Source organism: Boleophthalmus pectinirostris, unplaced genomic scaffold, assembly GCF_026225935.1.
Source record: "Boleophthalmus pectinirostris isolate CB_2022bp ecotype Guang Dong unplaced genomic scaffold, ASM2622593v1 HiC_scaffold_16, whole genome shotgun sequence".
NCBI classification, from domain to species: Eukaryota; Metazoa; Chordata; class Actinopteri; order Gobiiformes; family Gobiidae; genus Boleophthalmus; species Boleophthalmus pectinirostris.
In genome coordinates, this window is record NW_026571095.1 from 30,437,935 (window position 1) to 30,460,135 (window position 22,201).

The window sequence follows — 22,201 nt, forward strand, 5'->3', positions numbered from 1 at the left end:
CCATTAACTGTTTCACTTTGTTTCACTTTGCTGTCTAATAAAAGTCATTGTGAAATCTAGGGCGAGTTAGACAGACTTAAATACCCCCTTCCTCTTCCTCTTCTCCTTCCTCCTTTCACACTCACTTTTGAGAAGCAGTTTTTGTTACACAAGAGAACCCCGCAAATGGAAATGGCAGAGTGCTTTCCAGCACAGATTGAACAGCAGGATTAAAGCACCTGATCAACAACAGTGTACACTGCTGACGCACGGACACTGTAGTGTCCCTGTAGGGACAGCAACTGCTGAAACTTTATTCAACAGTTTGAACCTTGAAAGAGTTTCTGTTAGATAAAAACTGATGGAATTTGTCAATGTTCCAGTGATAATGAAAGCCACATGAATCAAAGGCAGACCTGAAATTTGAAATGTTGTTTTGTGTTTGTTGCTCTAAGTCCCTCCTCCACTTGCTATTCAAATCAAGTCACTCCCCCTTTTTATAATGGAACTACTTCCATCACATCAGGTTTGTGAAATTGTTGTGTATTGTTTTGTATCATGCTTTTGTATATTTATTTCTATAATCTTATTAATTAATTTATTTATTTAAAGCATACATACATTTTAAACATTTTAAAATGCAAGATAACAGGTGCAAAACATTAGTCACAAGACCTGTTCATTCAAATGATAAAGTAAAAATAAAAAGTCATTGGCCCTTTTGAAAAACAATAATGATAACTGAACTTTCATTTGTCTAAGGAGATACTGAAAATGATTCTTGTTAGGTCTGTTGTAGCATGCACCTCTCAGAGTGATGTAATGTACTGCTGAATGCCACTATCTACTTAGAAACGAGAAATGAGGAACCAGAAAAAACCACATGAGAAACACATATGTAATATGTTTCTCACAAGTAATGCATCAAAGATCTGTGCTGTAGAGCTCCAGCTCACATTTATATCAGACCTGAGTCTGCAGAGAGAAGATGGAGGAGCACAGGGTTCATGTCAAAAGGAACAGGAGAAACTCTGGAAGTGTCTCTGATTCACAGACTGCCACCGAACCAGGTAAGACTTTATTTTAAAAGGCCCATATTACTCTATTTTCTGATCTGTTATAATGTTGTATCCTCATCAAAAACACACGGTTGTGTTCTGTTGCATTCACACATATTTAACACACAAATGCTGCATATTTAAGCTGAGTTCTCTCAAATTGAAAACACTCTGTTCCACCTTGTGATGTCATGTGGTAATCCAGGTAGAGCCCCACTGTGTTTTTAATCTCCATACACCTTCACTTGAGTAAAACTGGATGATTTCAGACCTGGAATTGTCAGTCTCTAATGAACTAAAGGTAAAAGCTGTTAAGATGAAAACTCCCACGACATCACCAGGTGGAACAGAGCATTTGGAGCTTTGGAGATGTAAATTAATAATTCAGGTTCACTCAAACACAGATAGAGACTTTATTGAGGAAATTAAAAATTTCGGCAGTAGCAACAATGAAACAAACATAACAACATAGCAGTTCATCCTTTTGCTTTTATCAGTTAAAGGGATGTGTGTGGGACAGCAGCCTGTTCCCAAAGGTGCTGTCCTGTGTGTGAATGAAACAAAACACAACTTTAAGTATGTTTATAATGAGGAAACAACATGGCTTAAAGCTCACAAAGTCAATTTGTATAATATAGGAATTTAAAATGTTCTTTCCTCTCTGATCTTTAACATTATGTTTGTAGGGAAATGGATTCTCCTGGTCTGCATCAGCTTTGGTCTTCTGTGCATCATACAAGCTTCTCTCAATGTTTATTTACATCTCTGTGAGTCACATAATGAAGTAAAACAATATTAATAATCACAGCCACAAAGAAATAAATCACTTTTGGATTTGTAGACCTTCCTCCAGACATCGACATGAGCCCATGTGACAATGTAACTGCTGAGAGGGACACACTTGAGAAATGTAAATCTCTTTAACTTTTACTCTAAATTTTTTTTATTAGCAAAACAAGAATACATGTAATGAGACACAAACAAAATTATTTCTTCACGCCTATGCTTTTTCTTTTCACTAACCATTACAGTTCTTCAAACTAGTCGTCAAGACCTGTCGAAGCAAACTGATGAGCTGCAGAAAAGCCATTCTTGTGAGTAAAATGAGGAACTTGAGACACATGCTGCTCAAATGTTCTGTTACAAATGTCACAAATATGAATGAGATTTTTTAGACCATCTTAACAATTTCACTGCCATATAATGGAGATGACCCAGATAGCAAAAATATACACTGGCCGCTCTGGAAAAGAGTGACTTTCAGAGCTGCAACAAGCCTAAACTGTAGATACATAGACACCAAGCCACATTCCTTTACTTTAGTATGTTTAGTGACTGTTGAACGCTGCCTTGACCTCATCCGGTGTCCTGTTGATTTGAGCTATTTAGCGCTATTGCACATGTGCATGTCCCCAAGTGCTGTTTAAATGCTCATCAGTTTCAGCTCCCGAGGCACAGATGAGATAAATTTCCCTTCCTAGATCATGTGTAAATATTTTTGAAATAAATGTTTGTTATGTTTACTCTGTTGTCCCTTGTTCTGTCCTCACCCATCATGATTAAAAGCCAAGTCCATTATTATTGGTGCTAAATAACAAAATTGAATTGCAGGAATTGTCCCCTCTTCAATGTCCCCAGTGTCACAGGTATGCACCCTCTAGTGGATGCATTATTTGGGAGAAGATATTAGTTGTTGTTGCGCCGGAAGTGGAAGTTCACAAAGTAGATAAACCCCGCCCACAAAACCCGGAAGCGTGATAATAGTCTATTATGAACCCATAAATCTAGACCAGAACAACCACAACTAAACTATAACCACAACCAGGCCTAGACTGGTAATAGGGCATACTGGGCATTTTCCCAGTGGACCAACAGTCTTCAGGGGTCGATGTTGTTGTTGGTTTTTTTGTTGTTGTTTTTACTTAGAGACTGGCCCACAATTTAGAGGGGGCGGCCCATTGGTCCATCTTCAATATAGACAGAGGACTAAACCAATCAGGATATATTAGCCTACGAAAGTGGCCCCACCCCCTTCCCTGCACTGATCCCCGCCAGTTTCATAGTGTTGAGCGTGAAACATGAAGAAAGCTAAGCGAAAGAAAGGGGAAAGAGAAGTTGTGGGCTAAGTGATTGAAGAATCTCGCTATAGACACGCTGGAGGGGCTGCTGTAGCCTCCATTTCCTCAGTGCAGGGTGTTGCAAGTGAAGACAGCAGCAGTGGACAGAGAGAGGAGCAGCCAGACATTATTATACATGAAGGGCAATAACATCAACGGGAAAGATGTTATTGTCCTTCTTCCTACGGGATTTGGGAAAAGCTTAATATAGCAGTTTGCCCTGTTAGCGGCGCATTACATATGTTACAGCCAAAAAGCAGCGATTAAAAAAGTACCTGCCTACTGTTGAGTGAACAAATCCTAATGCCACCACGTTAACCAGGCTAGCATTCCCCAGGACAGTTCATTGAACAATTTTGGATTTGTAGACCTTCCTCCAGACATCGACATGAGCCCATGTGACAATGTAACTGCTGAGAGGGACACACTTGAGAAACGTAAATGGAATTATACATCATCTCTTTAGCCTTTACTCTAACAACTTTTAATGAGCAAAACAAGAATACATGTAATAAAAAACAAACTAAATTATTTCATTACACCTATGCTTTTTCTTTTCACTAATCATTGCAGTTTTTCAAACTACTAGCCAAGACCTGTCTAAGCAAAAAGATGAGCTGCAGAAAAGCCATTTGTGAGAGTAAAATGAGGAACTTGAGACACATGCTGTTCAAATGTGGTATTACAAACACTGTGCTCTTTTTCAGCCTTCAAAGAGTGTCAGCAATCTCTGTCCAGCTCAAGAAATGAACTGGAGAAACATCAGTCCTGTAAGTAAACTGCCACTGTTTAACTGTGAATGTTTGGTCACAGTTTATTCAGCTGACCTGCCATGAACTCAGCGATAAAAAAAAAAAAAAAAAGTTCTGAGATTCGTTTATCAGATGTGGATGTGATTTTGTGAGCTTCAGGTAGCCTAAGCAGCACTGACCTCAATACATCAAACTTTGCTTCATGAAAACTATTTGTGATTGTCACAAGAACTTTGCTCTGTGCAAAGATGGACAAAAAACAAGCTCCAAATTACCCTGGCGAAGACTGAGCTGTCACTGTCAACACAAACGGAGTGAGTGGATGAGGTGGAGACTCATGTAGGAACCAATAAAGACAACTGAGATGATGCACAAGCCCACATGTGTAAACAGGAGAAAGAAATCGCTAAAGATCATGAATATTCCAGAAAAGCCCCAAAGCAATTACATGGTTAACTATGTGGAGTATCTCATCCACTGAGGCTGAGAAAAGCAGAACAAACACGTGAAAAGTGTTTGCAAATGTCCGGGTTTTCAGTACCGTTCATTGGGGGCATTAAACTGAGCGTCTCTCGTAACGTCTGTGACTCAGAAGGAGCGAGACACAAACATTCGGTCAGTCTGAAACATACCGAAGCACAAATGCGCATTAACAATGACTTGTACAAGAAATTCTCCGTTTTCCGTCACGGTCGGGATAAGTGGGAGTCCATGTGCACAGGTTGTGAGGAGAGAGAAATCCGCGAAGTAGTCAACATTATATTTTACAATGATTCTATCTGTTTTAAGTCTGTAAAACCCCTCAGCACACACTTATACACTTTTCTCACACAGGACAGGTGCAACTCTTTTTACATCCTTCTTAAAACTTATCGCTGCTGCCGTTATGTCGTAATTTTCCACCTTCTTTATGTAACGAACCCAAGATTCATTTATTCCGTAATAGAGCCGACAGCGCAGAGTCCTGCACGGGTCCAGTTTTGGAGACCTGCAGTACAGGACCGCACCTGCCCATTAACTCGAGATTACATCAAACTTTTGCGCTGCCTACGCCATGAACTGAACCAAGACTAAACCAGGACTAACCCAGGACTGATTCCAGGACTGAAGAGGAGCACTAATCCACGACTGAACTAGGACTAAACCAGGACTGAAATAGGACGCACTGTCAGGACGGGCTCGGAGGTGACGCAGGAGAAAGGACCGGCTCAGCTCCGCACCTCACGGAGTTAAATGCGGCAGTTGCCCGATCGCGCTTTGCGGACAAACTGCTCGGCGTTCTCTCTCTTAAGTCCAAGATTAGTCCTGGTTTAGACCTGGTTTAGTCCTGACCCACCCATGTGTAATTACTACCCGCCCGTAATACACAATACGCGTTCATGTATGTTCTGTATCATCTCTATTTTCAGATAACTATGCGTCTGAATGTTGGGTGTATTTCCAAGGCAGTTTGTACCTGGGCTCCACCACAGAGCAGAGTTGGCAGGAGAACTGGCAGTACTGCCAGGAGAGAGGAGCAGATCTCATCATCATCACAAGTGTCCAGGAGCAGGTCTGGAGCTAAACACCACACTGTTCCCACAAAAGAATGTCACAATATAAAATGTTTGTGTTTATTGTGAGAAGATTAAGCTTGATGCTAATGCTAACTTCTATTAAAATCTACCATAACAACAAAATGAAATATGTAGTAAAGACGTGATTATTTTTCTGTGTTTGATAAGTATTAATCTCAGAAATTTGCATTAAGACACAAAGATTGGTCTTTCTAAACACAAGTGTCCCCTGATGAAGTATTCACATGTCAGTGTCATCCACCCACAGCTCACGGTCCACTGTGTGACCTGTCAGTATTTACTGACACAATCCTAAGATCGAAGCTAACTGGGTGCTGTTGTGCACAGCCTTTTGTATCATAACTCACACTCCAGTTTGGTGTGAGTCCCAGAGGAATGGCACATGTTTTATTGAGGTTAAATGCTTGTTTCTCACAGCTGAAGACTTAAGATCCCTGAATGTGGCTTGAACTGTTTCTACAGACATTTGCGAGTACATTCAGCGGGCACCGATGGATTGGACTGAATGCAACCCAGTCTGAACCTAGAGAGTGGAGATGCGTGGACGGCTCTCAGCTCAACACAAGGTTGAGCAACATTTTAAACCAACATTGAGTTTCAGAAGTGCTTTTAAACATTTATTTCATGTCTTTCAGTTTTTGGTACAGTGGAGAGCCAAATAACCAATACAATGTTGAGTTCTGTGTTGAAACCAACTTCGGAGGCATCGGGAACACCTGGAATGACCTGAGCTGTTCTGAAAAGCGTCTGTGTATCTGCCAAAAGAGGCCGACATTTTAAGGCTCATATCAATATTTACTTCATCATCAAATGACTTATGTTGCTTATGTTTCATCACAGTGGTAGTAGTTGTAGTACTGGAGCCAAGAAAAAGCAAAAGTATCACATGAAAAAAATATATGCTGGTCAAAATGAAACAAAGACAAAATATGTTTATTTTATTACAAAAAGTATAGTATAGAAATGTAAAATAAATAAATGTAAAAAAAAAAAAAAAAAGATGTTTGGTTTGGTTCTATGTGATGCAATAGTGTTAAGCCAACAGTCCATAATAATGTTAAATGGACATGATGAATAGAGCCACATGTCAAGTCTGTCTGCAGGGACCACTGTGTCACAATAAACTCTCTCATACAAGCTCTGGACTGAGAGTGTAGAGCTGATTTGACTTTAGACCCACTTCCACTCTCACTCTCATCTCTCACTTCACTTGTGTAGCTTCAGCATTTTTCAATCATCTGGGCTCTGCACAAACACACTGTGGAGTTTGGACACATTTAACACACACACATACACACACACACATTAGACTAACAAACTGTTCATGTCAAAGCAACATTTTATGGGGTAGAATTGACCCAAATGAGTCGTGTGCAACAAGTGACCACTATTCCATTGTTCAAATCCTACATGCTCTTTATGTTCCTGTGTATTTAGTGTAGCATTTTGACCTTTGGACATCTAGACAGTCTAATAATAACCTGTTATTCAAACATGTGAATGAAACAAAACACAACTTCAGGTCTGTTTCTGATGAGATTCAGATTCAGTTTATTGTCATTGCATTGTCATTGTCAAAAATGATTGATGTTTTGTTTTTGTTGTTCTAAGTCCTGCTTTAATATGAAAACACATGTCTGAAAGCAGCACAACCATCGAAAAAGCTATGAAAGGAAGCGGACAGACCATTTGGAATTATTTAATAATAATATAATTAACATCGTCTGTGATTCAGATATTTTTTTAGGCCAGCAGAGAAGGCCTTGCGGGCCCTGACGGCACACCACTGGTAAAATACAGTCATATTGTTATTAAATGTGGGAAGAGACACAGTTACCACAAGATGAGACCTGATATTGGAAGCGGGAAAGAGACAAGATGAGATTTTGAAATGATTTGAAATGACTAAATTGTGCAGTTCAGTTTACAGTTTTGTCCACAGATTTTTTTTTAATTTTATTTTATTGTGAGGAAGGATGTGCTTCCTAGCTGATTTTGTGTATTGGATCGCTAAGGTGGAACCCACAGCAGGTGATCGGTAAAAATCACTGAGATGCTCACTTGATTGGAGATAATTTATTTGAGGCTGTCTGATTGTGATGAGTTGTGTGTGTCTGTGGTTCTGAAACAACAAGAAAATATAAACAATAATGAGTAATGAAATGTACACAATATGAACATAAGAAATTATACAAATAATATGCAACAACTGAAAAACCTTAACAAATATGGTAAAACTGACATAAATTACTATATTTGGCAGTGTCAGCTTCACCAGAAGGGCAGAAATAAAAGAGCTCTATCTGGTGGTCACAAAAATGAGCGGGCATGTCTCCCTCTGGTGGCCATGAAGGTAAATACAATAGCTGCTCGAGACCTGACTAATGACAGTGTGACAAGGCGCTTTGAGCCTACAACCAACTAAGATGCATGCAGTGTGTTGCTTGCATAACTGGAAAATTAGCGCTTGAATAAGAATGCTTGTTACCAGGAATATAAATACACACTGAACAATGTGAGGTAAAAAACATAAATATATAATGTGGAACAAGGCTTAAGGTAAAGTAGGCCCAAGCTAACAACAAAGCACAACAAAGAACAGATAATATGAAGTAACAACTCGCTCTCATTTACACACATTAAACAACGAACACTTACTTGCATTTGACGCACACAATGCACACAACAGAGGGCAGCAGAAAAGGCAGGTAATAATAGTCCACGCTACTAAACCCTGGTGCTTGCAACAGACTCTCCAACAGACTAATAACTAGCTGCAGGCTGAAGAGTCCAAGGTGTCTTATGATTGGATAAAAGTCCAGGTGAAGTGAGGTGCACGGCAAGTGAGGACAGACAGTTAGTGTCTGTGGCACGCAGCGGCCACAAGGGGGCCTTGTCTACATTTATTGAATTAATTGATACTGCAGCTTCTCAAGAGGCATAACCAGAACTGTTGTCCAATCCAAATGCAAACACATGGAAAAAATAAACCTCACAAGATCATTTTCTTTATCTGTGTGCAATCTTGTAGCAATTTTGTCTTGCGAGATCTTATCCTATGCCTAATTACTATAAAAATATATAATAATAATAATGATAAAATTATGTGAAATAAAGAGAATAATTTGATCTCTTGAAGTCAATCAAACCTGTCTGACTTTTTCTGGCAAGTAGCATTTTTAAATGTTTTAAGGTAGATCCAACATTCATATTGTTTTTTACACCACCTATAAATTTTTTCTACCAGACCGTCAAATCAAAATGCAACAAATCACTGAAGAAAGTGACCTGAAGAAACTGCTGGAGGAGGCAAAAGAAAGACGATACTTGCTAAAACTAATTCTTTGTAAGTAAAATGATACAGAGAATAGAATGAATTTTGACAGTAATAACCTCTTCCCCCTCATCCCCCCTCCCAGTAATGGAAACCAGAGTCCTACAAGTTGTTGAAGAACGAGAGCAAGTGAGGCAAAAACTTCAAGATCTAAGTAAGTGCACAGTCTGCCCAAGTGGTAAATATTATATAGTAAATTCATTAGTTTGTCCTGAATAGCTTTAGAATGATCTTGAGCTGTACAAGTATAAGAGCACATAAGCCTCGTTTCTATGGGGCGAGTACGGGACAGGGTTATAGTCCCAAGCGGACTGCTGTTGGTGGTTTTCTGTTCCCCAGTCTCAAAGTGAAATAAAAAATCAGGAGACAATCCGTTATTTGTTTTCACAACCATGGATCTGTTCCAACTGAATACATAGACTGTGTATATAAATGGACATAGTTAACCATATAGGAAGTGTTCACAGAGGTGCTTCCAGCTCCTTCTGACCCTGGCTCCAGTGGAATACTCTCACCACTCTCTCTGTAACTGTTGCAGTGAGTCTCGTCATGTCGGTCTTAAAATGTCTGGGAGGGGTGTGGTGTGGTATATTTTTTTGTTTCTATTGCCATGATGCATATGTGTACCTGGTTCACTGAATAGGTATTAGTCTCTTGCCAGTAAAGAACTATATATTATATACATCATTTGTATTTCCAGATAATCATTCCCATGAAGGTTGGGTGTATTTCCAAGGAAGTTTGTACCTGGGCTCCAGCACAGAGCAGAGTTGGCAGGAGAGCAGGCTGTACTGTCAGCAGAGAGGAGCAGATCTCACCATCATCACCAGTGTCCAGGAGCAGGTCTGGACAATTGTACTGATAATGTGATTTGAGCTTTAAGCCTTATTATAGTGCTGTTACTTCATCATTTTATTCACACACTGTTGTTTCTCACAGAAAATGACTTTTGCCCAATAACTGTGTTCACAATGAATATGTTTATTTCAGTGTCCAGTCCCACTGCTGCTATCAGAATGTATGTGAACAATGAAATCACAAACCCACTAAACTGTTACAAACATAGATATTATTTTCATTTTAAAATGTAGCACTCAAAACATGTTTAAACTGTTAACAACAAATACACTGCATATGTCCACTGTAAACTAATACTCATTTTCTTTTAAAGGAATTTGCATATTCAACTTTTAAGGAGCGCAGATGGATTGGACTGACTGACCTGGGGCAGGAGGGGGTGTGGAAATGGATGGATGGCTCACGACTGACCCTGCATAAGAAGATTTTTTTATTTATTTTTTCTCAAACCCCTATCTTACATTGATCTTGTGCATGTCGTGCCTAAGCTCATACGAGTCAGATGTGCTTTTTTTTTATCTTAAAATTTGACTTCAGCGCACATCCTGCAGCTTTCACTTCCTGCCATCTACATCCTAAATCATAAATAAGTTTTGATTAAGTCATTTAAACCTTTGTCAAAGTGAGTGCTGTGACACCTTTGGGTTCTGCAGAGTGACTGCAGGGGTGATATGGGAAATAGTTTGATGGAATTTGTTTTAGGCAAATTACATGAAATAATCATTGTACATCATATAAATAATATATGTGCAAAAGATTTTTGCTGAGGGGTGCAGCATTCAGTACACAGTGACCAGCTGTGCTGTCTCTGCAGAGCGTATGGGATAAGAGCAGTAGAGCAAATACTCACAACAGAAGAGATTTAAACAATTTGTCACTTTTTATTTCATGTAAAAGGATTCAAACCAACCCAGTGAAATCTGTTACAGATATATAAATGGAACGATCTTAAATTAAGCCTGGAAGACCAAACTTTGCTCCCATTTCCCAGTGTTTACCTGGTCCTCAGCCTTCATCAGCTCACTCCAAATACTTCTCCCGTCACTCACCACACCTCCTCTTTGTCCAGTCAGTGTTCAGTCTGCCCAGTTCATTGTAGATGCACAGCTGCTTCGGTCACACAACCTCAGCTTCTCATCCTCTCATCGTCCACTTCACTCTCCTCATCCTCTTATTGTCTTATTATTAGAGACAGATCAGCAGCAAAAGCACAATGAAATTATTTACAACAAGCACAGAATTCATTTAAAATTCAGTGACAAAGGCAAAATAAATGCTTTCAAAGTCAAAATACTAGCCTTCATCACCCAATTTGAGAAAGACTATATATAGAATACAGGAAGTATCCTTGTGGCTAGATGCTGACAGATCAAAACTACAAGATGATGAACACAGATCACTGCAGCAACAACATCAAAAGCATCTGCTCATCTGCTCCTCTTTGGGCTGCAGTGAGGACATGATGGACGAGTCTGTGGTCAGGGGCAGAAAGTACTCGGGCCCTGCTCAAACTCAAGACACACGCACACAGTTAAGTAAGATACTTTCAATACTGTATTTATTTATTTATTTTTATTTTATTAGTATTATTATTATTATTTTTTTTGCATTTTGCTCTCACATTAATTCTGCTTTTAAAGAAAAATGGATTCCACTGGTCTTCTTCTGCTTTGGACTTCTTTGCACTGTACAAACTGTCAACATTTACCTTCGCATCGGTGAGCAGTAAAACATAAATATACACTACTACTACTACTACTACTACTACTACTACTACTACTACTACTACTACTACTACTACTTCTACTACTGCTACTACTAATAATAATAATAATAATAATAATAATAATAATAATAATAATAATATCACTTCCAGGATTTTACTCAAGATGTAAGATTGCAGCATCAGACCTGGATTATTTTAAGACAAGTAAGTTTTACTGATGGCTTATGGTTTCTGTGGTAAATATTAAGGTAATAGTGTCAGGAAACATCCAAAAATGTACTGCTTTTTTTTTTTTTTTAATGATTTGTTATTTGTATATACATATATATATATATATTTATATTTGTTGTTAATAAACCAAATATTTGAGGAACTGTCACTTGAAATGTCCCAAAATCTCCTCCCCACTGAGCTGAGGGGTCTGTTCAGTTAAAGAGGAGAAGATATTTCATGTTTACTTGAATGACCAATAAAAAATAAACTATAATAAATAAGCTAAACTAAACTGTGTTCACACTGACCACAGCGGTAATATTGTTCATGGAGCACAGTGGCTCAGGACAAAGAGCAGCTCACATGTTTCTGAGCTGAAATACTGTAGTGCTGTGAGTCTATGACCCCTGGACCTGTTTCTTCTAGTAAGTCTAGTCTTTTTGGTTGTTTTATTCCTTTTTGTGTTTTCTCTGACTTTATGTGTCCTTTTCAGACTTATCATTAACTTCTCAAAATGATATATATGCAGTAGTATTTTGAACTGTAAATAAAAAAAAAAAAAAAAAAAAAAGTATTCATAAGTGAAAAAAGTTGGAAAAAAAGAGCTCTGTGCTGATAAATCCTGACAAATTATAACCACAAGATATTTTTCTGTTAATTTAATGTTAACATTCATTTAGTACAATTAATGTGTTTATTTCAGTTAATTGATTAATAATAACATGTGGGTAAACTAGTTGGGCTTTGTACAGTACGCTTCCTAGGTGACCTCCTCCACCTTAAAGCAGCTCTCCATGTCTAAACTGGGAGAAAAAATGTATAATTCTCCAAAAAAGTCAATCTATGATTTGGTGAGATAGTAATGTTAATATGATGATGTGTATGTGGCAGTGTACTGCATCACCATGTCTGATAAAATGATTCTCTATGTTTCCACCAGCAGAGGTGGGTAGAATATCCTCAAATTGTACTAAAGTCAGAGTAACATTACTTCAAAATAATATTACTCAAGGAGAAGTACATAGTCCAAGAAATTATTCAAGTAAGAGTTAAGTATTTGGGCAAACCACATCTCAAATAAAAACAACTTAAAGAGTAACATTTCACCAGAAAAAAACTTATTTGAAACTGCAACAGATGAGCTCATTTGTTCTGTTCAAGAAGTCTTTTACACATACAATTAGAGTCACAAAGTAGTTTATATTAGCCAACAGTTTTTCAGTCACTCTCAACTTTTTTTTTTTATTTGTAATTGAAAATCAAACTCTTAAACAGGACCATGGAGCATATTTAATAAGCAGGTGCTCCCTTTTTCCACCGCAAATCTAAAATGTAAATGAGAGTTTAGAGTCTGAGCAAAAGGACTGTCCTGTTTTTATGATAACTTTGAAAACTTTGTATCAGTAGATTTTTCTTTAATCATTTAGCCTATTACAGTTAACACTAGCTTCAATCATCAGCCTCATCCAGATGCAAATCCAAAGATACATAAAGGAGAACTAATAATAGTGAATTTATATAGCACTTTTCTAAACACTCAAATACGCTGTACAAAGAATACAATTTAAAAAGTACATATTTAAAAAAAATAAGATAAAGAGACAACATATAGGCATGATTCTTTGCAGGTTAGACATTAAAAGTGTTTCTAAATAGATGAGTTTTGAGCAATTTCTTGAAGGTGGAGAGTTCAGTACAGTCACGGATTTGCTGAGGTAGAGAGTTCCAGAGGGTGAGGGCAGTGAAGGAGAAGGCTCTGCCTTCTGTCTTCTCCCCAGGTTTGGAGCTTGATCCTGCAGGGGGAGGGGCAGGAGGTTGGCATCGAAGGAGCCATAACAATAATAACAATATTTATTATCTTAACAGAAACCTATCAACTCATTGAGGAAAGAGACAAACTGGAGACAAAACTGCAGAACATTGGTGAGTAGAAGTCTTCTCTAGTGGCTTCCATAAATGTTAGAACTTATACCACGAGAGGATATGATTGTCCAGTCATTGTGAACATCTCTAAAGGCTGTTGTGTGGAGAGACCACAGCTAAGAGCAGCTGCAAAGACAATAGAGGCGTCTCTTCTGGAGGTGTTAGTTGAAGGTCCTGCAGACAGGAGGCTCCACCAGACGTTCCCAAAAGACCCTGACGATAAGCTTAGGTCTGCCATGTCTTTCTGGCTTTTCTGTTTTTTCCTTTGCCAACAGTTGATCATCAACCTCTGGGTGAGGGTTTCCTGGTGCCACGTGCATTGAGGGACAACTTTATGCTTGAACATGGTTTGTTACTGACAAACTGTGACTAGCACAGAAGTCCATTAACAAACACAGCTCGGATTCAGATCAGGGGAGGACGTTCTTCCTGATCACCCCTCTCCAGGTGTCACTGGGGTTGCTCACGTGGGCGTTGAAGTCCACTTTTAGAACAACAGAGTCCCCAGTCAGTGCGCTGTCTAGTACCCCTCCAAAAAGGCCAGACACCCTGCACTGCTGTTTGGCTCTTAGACCAACACATCTGTGAGAATCCTGTCTCCCAATCCGAAGGTGCAGGAACACGATCCTCACATTCACTAGGAACTCCAACACATGACGGCTGAACGGTCTGGCTATAAGTAAGCCCACACCAGACCAACACCAGAGAATATCTAGCCAATACCTCTCAACCTCCTGCACAAGCTCAGGCTCTTCCCCCCCAGTGAGGTGACGTGCCACATCGCTACAGCCAGGTTCTGTGTCCATGGATCGGGTTGTCGAGGCCCTAGACTTCAACTGCCATCTAGTCCTCTTCACACCCAACTCCTGTGAAACCCTCTGTGGGTGCTGAGTCCACAGGAGGGTGGACTCATGTTGTCCTATAGTTATATATTTTGTTCTGAATGTTGCACTTTTTTTATTTTTATTTTTTTTCCGAGAAGAGAGGTCTTTCACATTTGAAAAGCATGTGATACAAATTAGCAGCTGTAGTTGGATTGTCCCAAATTAGGACAGAGATTGTTCACACTCTATGGTCAGGTTCTAGAGGAGCTTTATAACATTTTCATATATAAATATTTTATCTCAAATCTGTATTTTACATTACAAGGATCTTTGTTTTCAGATAACCATATGTCTGAAGGCTGGCTGTATTTCCAAGGCAGTTTCTACCTGGGCTCCATCACAGAACGGAGCTGGAAGCAGAGCCGTCAGTACTGTCAGGAGAAAGGAGCAGATCTCCTCATCATCAACAGTGACCAGGAGCAGGTCTGGAGCTAGAGACCAAAATAAAACAACAACATCTACTGTTTAACTACTGCTTTTGTTTCACAGGTATTTGCACATAGGATATTTAAGGGGCGCAGATGGATTGGACTGAGTGACCAGGAGGAGGAAGGGGTCTGGAAATGGGTGGATGGGTCACCACTTAACACAAGGTCTGTGCAGACTTTTATCAGTGGAATCAAAACCAATAACATTGCAATACACTGAGTAAATTGTTTTGTTTTCAGCTTTTGGAATTCTCAGGAGCCAAATGATAAAGGTGGTGAAGATTGTGGTGAATTCTATTTTTCCACCTTAGACAACTGGAACGACAATGATTGCTCTGAAATAGCCACATTTATATGTGAGAAAAAAATGGATTAATTTGCATGTACATATATGTTTCATATTTTCTACATTATGATGCCAAAAGGATGTATTTTAGCTGTGCAGTGATAACAAGCACATTTTTAATCCTTTGTCGTCCACTCAGTAAAGTGTCCTGTTTTTGAAGGTTGCATTTGCTGAAGCCTTTATTGAATCTGTTGAACACACATTTTCAGACACACATGAATAAAGTCTTGTAAAGTGTGTTTGTGGAAAAATGTAATTACTAAAAATTACTGGTTTCTGCTCTCCTCATGGTTCTTCTCTGTTCTCTGCTCTCATGGCTCTCCTCTGCTTTCCTCACAGCTCCTTTCCTATCATGGCTCTTCTATGCTCCCTTCAAGGCTCTTCTCTGTTCTCCACTTGGCTACTCTCTCCTCAAGGCTCATCTCTCTTCTCACAGCTCCTCTGTCTCCTCACGCCTCCTCTGTCTCCTCATGCTTCCTCTCTCTCCTCATGGCTCATCTCTTTATCTCACAGCTCCTCTGTCTCCTCGCTCATCTGTCTCCTCACAGCTCTTCTCTCCTCACAGCTCTTCTCTCCTCATGGCTCCTCTCTTTCCTCACAGCTCCTCTGTCTCCTCACGGCTCTTCTCTTTCCTCACGGCTCCTCTGTCTCCTCGCTGCTCCCCTGTTTCCTTGCCACTCCTCTCTCCTTACGCCTCCTCTCTCACCTCGATGCTATTCTGTCTCCTCACGGCTCCTCTCTCTCTTCATGGCTCCTCTCTTTATTCATGGCTCCTCTGTTTCCTCGTGGCTCCTCTCTTTCCTCACGGCTCATCTCTCTCCTCACGACTCCTCCATTACAATTAAAAAGACAATTCCCCAATTACGGCACAATGGGAATGACATGGGATCCGCTTACAAAGACAAAGATTGGAGTATGTTATTGAACTTTGTTCCAACAAAATGAGTATCTTCCAAACACAGATTAAATATAATCTATCACAGAATTTATTATCCTCCCACACAGACTAAGTAAAATAGGATGTGGTGTTTTAGACATGTCGCCTGGAATTCTTGTAAATGCTTTGGAGCTGTGTCAAACTTGCAATACTGGGATTACGTGGTCAAGATAACTTCTTTTTCCAGAACTCACAGCTACTTCCCAATTCCCCTGAATTGAACTTATAATCATGCGCAACATTTGAGCAAGATTAGTTTCAAAAGACTAATGCCTCAACATTTTTTCATTTCATAATTTCTTTTCCACAGTGCGATACAGCACTGTGGACTCATGTGAGTCATACATGCATCTTTATCTTAAAATTAGACTTCAGCACTCGCCCTGGAGCTTTCACTTCCTGCCTCCTACACTCTGACTTTTGACAGATGCATCTCTGTGACGTTTGCTTTGTTAAAGTGGGTGCTGCAAAACCTTTGGGATCTGTAGAGAGACTGCAGGGACGCCTTGGGAAATAGTTTGATGGAATTTGATTTAGGTTAGTTAGTGCATGTTCAATTAGCACCCAGTCTGCCCAGTTTAAACTCACATTACAGGTGCACGGCTGCTTTGGTTTGTTGGTTTGTGTCGCGTCACACCTTCTCCCCAATGCTTTAAAACGCAAACTCCAAATACTAGCCTTCAGTACACACAACACAGGAAGTATCAGTGACGTCCTTGGTGCTAAATGCTGACAGGTAAAAAACTACAAGATGATGAACACAGATCACTGCAGCATCAACATCAAAAGCGTCCGTTCATCTGCTCCTCTGTGGGCTGCAGTGAGGACATGATGGACGAGTCTGTGGTCAGGGGCAGAAAGTACTCGGGCCCTGCTCAAACTCAGGACACATGCACACAGTTAAGTAAGACACTTTGCAATACTGTAAGAGTTTGTAGTTTTTATTTTGACATTTTGCTCTTACATATTCATTCTGCTTTTGAAGAAAAATGGATTCCACTGGTCTTCTTCTGCTTTGGACTTCTTTGCACTGCACAGGCTGTCAACATTTACCTTCGCATCGGTGAGCAGTAAAACATCTGGATATTACACATAAACAGTGTTGGGGAGTAACAGATTACATGTACCGGTGTTACGTAATCAGAGTACAAACAAATTTTGAGTAACTGTATTCGGTTACAGTTATGTTGACAGTTTCAATGAGAGGTAATTGGATTACAGTTACTTTGTTGAAATAAATTGATTACATGGCGGTATTTTCCTGTTTTCACATTTTGGGCTAAACCAGGACTAAAACCAGGACTAAACCAGGATTAAACCAGGTTTAAACCAGGACTAAAACCAAAGCTAAAACCAGGACTAAACCAGGTCTAAACAAGGTCTAAACCAGGTGTAAACCAGGACTAAACCAGGTTTAAAACCAGGACTAAACTAGGACTAAAACCAGGTCTAAACCAGGACTAAACTAGGACTAAAACCAGGATTAAACTAGGACTAAAACCAGGACTAAACCAGGTCTAAAACCAGGACTAAACTAGGACTAAAACCAGGTCTAAACTAGGACTAAAACCAGGACTAAACAGGTCTAAAACCAGGACTAATCTAGGACTAAATCCAGGACTAAACCAGGTCTAAACCAGGACTAAACTAGGACTAAAACCAGTACTAAACCAGGTCTAAACAATATGACACATAACAGTAGGTGGACATAATTTAAGGCAGCAGTGATCTCATATAGAAATCATTTCTTTATCAATAATATTTTTAATATGGTTAAGGAAAGATTGGGCTTTTTATTTTCTTTTAGCAGATAAAACAAATCATCTCATGTTAAGATTTCCTAGTCTTTGCAGCAAACAGCAAACAAAAGCCTCTTCATGGAGACTTGGGCTCAACAGACAATTTGATGAGAACAAACAAGAATTTTCAGGATGTGGTTGTTACATTCATGTAGTTTTAAAAAACATGACAATATCAAGTAATCCAAAGTATTCAGATTACTTTAGTAATTTAATGGATTACGTTACAAACTACATTTTGGGGTATGTAATCTGTAATCTTTAGGGGAATAAATTTTAAAAGTAACCTTCCCAACGCTGCACATAAACAAATTTGAAACCAACAACATTGAAAAACAAACTGATATATTTTATAAGAAAGGAGTGGCTTATTTTGTAAAGTGTTCGATGCACCATGTCCAAGGGCTCTCTATGTTTCCACAAGATGAGGTAGAGCAGCCATTGTACTAGAATATTACTCATATAGCAGTACAAAGTAGTGTACGGTGGTGTAATAATCAGAATTTAAAATATTATTATTTTATATTATGCTTGTTCTGGATTCAATGTTTAAGCAAAACTATTATTAAACATCTATTTTAATAAGAAAAGGTTTAACATTAAATATCTCAAAAGAAGAGAAAACATGCAGATGTTGCTGAAATTTTTCAATAAATATTTAGTCTGGTCCCACGACTTAGTTTCATTTTTTAAATTTCGGCCCTCTGTGAATTTGAGTTTGACACCCCTCACATCGACCATCAGAAAGTTTATTGGTACTTTCACAAATGTTTAACCTAGTATTTTCAGTTATTGACTAAACCCAAGAACTACAATATCGTTAATCATTTTAACAATATTTATTTTAGCTGCCCTCCATCTGTATTTTAAAGCTTTTTAAAAAAATCTCAAATATACAGTGGAATATACAATAATTTAAACAATAACACTGAGAGAGGCTTAAGAATTCATATTCACAGCATGATGTCAATGCAAAGAATCAGCTTTGCCCTCCACAATGCCCTTGAATCAGTCTGGTAAGAACTACTTCATCTCCATCAAGCTGATCAGATATGAGAAATGTGCAGCAATGAGCAGACGGGATTGTCCAGTCATTGTGAAAATCTCTGAAGGCTGTTGTGTGTAGAGATCAGGTTATCAGTGCAGTGTAACACTTCCACATATGGAACCTCCATACTGAGAAGTGCTTCATTTACTCACATGGACGACCAAAACTACACACTGTGATAGAACTTTACCAAGACAGTTTCATATAGAAGTAATTGACAGGCAGATTAACCAATCAGAGAAACACATGGACTGTTCATGTCAAAACAAATAAACATAGCAGCGTTTATCTAAAAAAGAAAAATGTAAAAGAACTGACAGATTTCTGTGGGATCAACAAACTAGTCTTAAATGTACAGAAGGTACATTATAGTCATAGAGACATTGGATTAAATTATAATTGTTATATTTTGCAGTGCTTGAAACCAGGGTCCATGAGATAACTGAAGAAAGAGACAAACTGAAGCTAAGACTGCAGGTGATAGGTGAGTAGAAGTCTGCTCTAGTAAATCTAGGCTGCCATAAAAACAAAAAAATGTATGTATGTATAATAACAAAATATAATGAAGGTAAGTAAGAGTGCATTCACACTGCAGGTGCCTCAAATCTCCTCCATGTTCTGGAGATTGAGCTGGGAGACACATTAAATCTCCTTGCAACAGCACGTCCGGATGTGCCATCCAGGAAAAGCTGGACAATCTGTGCAGCTTCTGTAGGGTTAAGGAATGTCCTCATACTCTTGGTAGTGATAATCACTCTAGCCAAAAGCCTAGTGGAAAACCAGCCAAAAAACGACCAAGAGGGAGAAACTTGAAATGACCTCCATATACAAAACCAGTCCTGTTTTAGGGGTCACTGGTGCTGCTCTAGTTCTATTTCCATTGAAACAGGAGGCATATGTCCATATTTGTATAGATATTAAACTGATTTTTTTCACATTAAGATCTGATGTGTTTTCAAAGTGTTCCTTTAATTTTTGTCAGCACTATATAATATAAGAGGTCGTAAGGAAAAACCATCAGTGATACAGGTGAGAATAGTTCCTCAAGTACACTGCAGATACTTCCTGTGTGTCTATAGACAGTTTTCTGTTTGTGGAAGATGTTTTCTGAGCTACATTTTGAGAAATAATAACATTTAGAGATAAATAGTAAGATTTTAGTCTTACGTTTAAAAATCATTTAAGACTCAAAGATCCTGAAGTGTGTGGTGGGCTTTAGGCTCCCAATTTTGTCTCACTTCAGTGTCTGTATCATCTCTATATTCAGATAACTATGCGTCTGAAGGCTGGATGTATTTCCAAGGCAGTGTGTACCTGGGCTCCACCACAGCACGGAGTTGGCAGGAGAGCCGTCAGTACTGTCAGGAGAGAGGAGCAGATCTCACCATCATCACAAGTGTCCAGGCGCAGGTCTGGAGCTAAACACCACACTGTTCCCACAAAGGATGTCACAATATAAAATGTTTGTGTTTATTGCAAGAAGATTAAGCTTGATGCTAATGATGAAGTATATTGAAATGTCAAATCTATCATGACAACAAAATAAAATATGTAGTAAAGATGACCTGATTATTTTTCGGTTTAGATTATTTCAGTTTGTGGCGTTTGATATGTACTAGTCTCAGAAATTAGCATTAAGACACAAAGATCCACCCACAGCTGTCGGTCCACTGTGTGACCTGTCAGTATTTATTGATTTTAGAGCCAATCTGCAAAAACCGTCGAGTCCCCAGAGACCGGAGCTAACAGGTGCAAAACTCACTCTCCAGTTTGATATGTGAGTCCCAGAGGAATGAGACGTGTGTTATTGAGGCTAAATGCTTGTTTCTCACAGCTGATGACTTCAGATCTCTGAATGTGTCTTTAACTGTTTCTACAGACATTTGTAGGTACATTTCGTGGGCGCAGATGGATTGGACTGACTGCAAATCAGTCTGAACCAAGAGAGTGGAGATGGGTGGACGGATCTCAGCTCAACACAAGGTTCACACAGCAACATTTTAAACCAACACTGAGAAGTGATTTTAAGTTCTTATTTAATGACTTTTTTTCAGTTTTTGGGCCAGTGGAGAGCCAAATAACGAATACAATGAAGAGTTCTGTGCTGAAACCAACTTCAGACATGCCTTGAACAGCTGGAATGATGAAAGCTGTTCTTACAGGCTTCTGTATATCTGTCAAAAGAAGCTGCCATTTTAAGGCTCATATACATGTACATATAATACATTAAATGTATTACATACAGACATCGGAGTGTACCTGTAGTGTATCACAGGGGTCAATAGTCTGCCCAAAAGTGTTCATACTTTATATTAATGGCCTCTGTACAGTGTCCAGATTTTTTTTTTTTTTTTTTTTTTTTTGCTGATGACACAAACATTTTTTGTTCTGGGGAAAAATTGCAGCAGGTACTAGAAACCGTATCAGACAAAGTTAATAAACTGATATTCTGGTTTGGCTCAGTTATCCTTAAACATAAGAAAAAAACTAATGTATGCTATTTGGAAATCATAAAAAAAGACATAGAAAAAGTATCTGAAATCAAATATTTGAAGAAGTTTTAGATTTCATCCATGCATGTTTGAGTATTTTAGCAATCTCTCTCTGCCTTATTGAACCCTCCTTGTGGCTAAGCAATAAGATTCTGTGAAATGTTCAGAAGACTGTGGTGAACTGAATTTGAAAGATGTAAGTCTCTGAAATCAAATTTTTGAGTGATTCTAGACCACAAAGTTGGAAATCACATGTAAATGCTCTGTGTGGTTGGTGTGTTATTCAGATGCAGATTGATATTAAACCCTAAAATGTTACATTCTCTGTACTCTGCTCTTGTGTGACCATATTTCAATTACTGCACTGAAGTATTAAGGACAACGCACAAGTTTACTTTACAGAGATTGTACTTCTTAGAAAAAAGAGGCATAAGAATATTAAATCAGACAGAATATCGGGAAAATACAAACGTTTTATTGATGAAATCACAATGTTTAACACTAAATGATATTGTTAAACTTAAAATTGCCTGACGGGAAGAACTAACTACATTGAAACTACTCTGAAACTAGCATAGCTACTTGTTGACAGTTTCAGACTCAAAGTGGGGCTAGGCTGAGTCTTACAAAGCTAACTTTTAGGCACTTTGAGTATTTAAACATTTTAAAATGTATATGTTGTGAAAACAGAAAAGAGTCCCTACACAATTTTACCTTTGTGAAAGTTGCT

General features: G+C 38.7%; 2 protein-coding genes across 2 annotated transcripts; both read left to right on the forward strand.

The window, feature by feature from the left end:
• The first annotated feature begins 523 nt into the window (after positions 1 to 523).
• On the forward strand, positions 524 to 21,178 carry LOC110165831 (CD209 antigen-like protein 2). Its single transcript, XM_055151376.1, has 9 exons — positions 524 to 1,049; positions 1,724 to 1,804; positions 1,879 to 1,947; positions 2,069 to 2,131; positions 3,862 to 3,924; positions 19,395 to 19,463; positions 20,247 to 20,389; positions 20,859 to 20,962; positions 21,034 to 21,178. Exons 1-9 carry the CDS (start codon positions 968 to 970, stop codon positions 21,176 to 21,178), a joined length of 819 nt encoding a protein of 272 aa, XP_055007351.1. The 5' UTR covers positions 524 to 967.
• On the forward strand, positions 11,108 to 15,331 carry LOC129408310 (CD209 antigen-like protein D). The gene is made up of 7 exons (XM_055151548.1): positions 11,108 to 11,210; positions 11,316 to 11,393; positions 11,552 to 11,605; positions 13,481 to 13,537; positions 14,702 to 14,844; positions 14,911 to 15,014; positions 15,090 to 15,331. The coding sequence occupies exons 1-7, from the start codon at positions 11,135 to 11,137 to the stop codon at positions 15,223 to 15,225; spliced, it is 648 nt and encodes a 215-aa protein (XP_055007523.1). The 5' UTR covers positions 11,108 to 11,134; the 3' UTR covers positions 15,226 to 15,331.
• Positions 21,179 to 22,201: the final 1,023 nt, after the last annotated feature.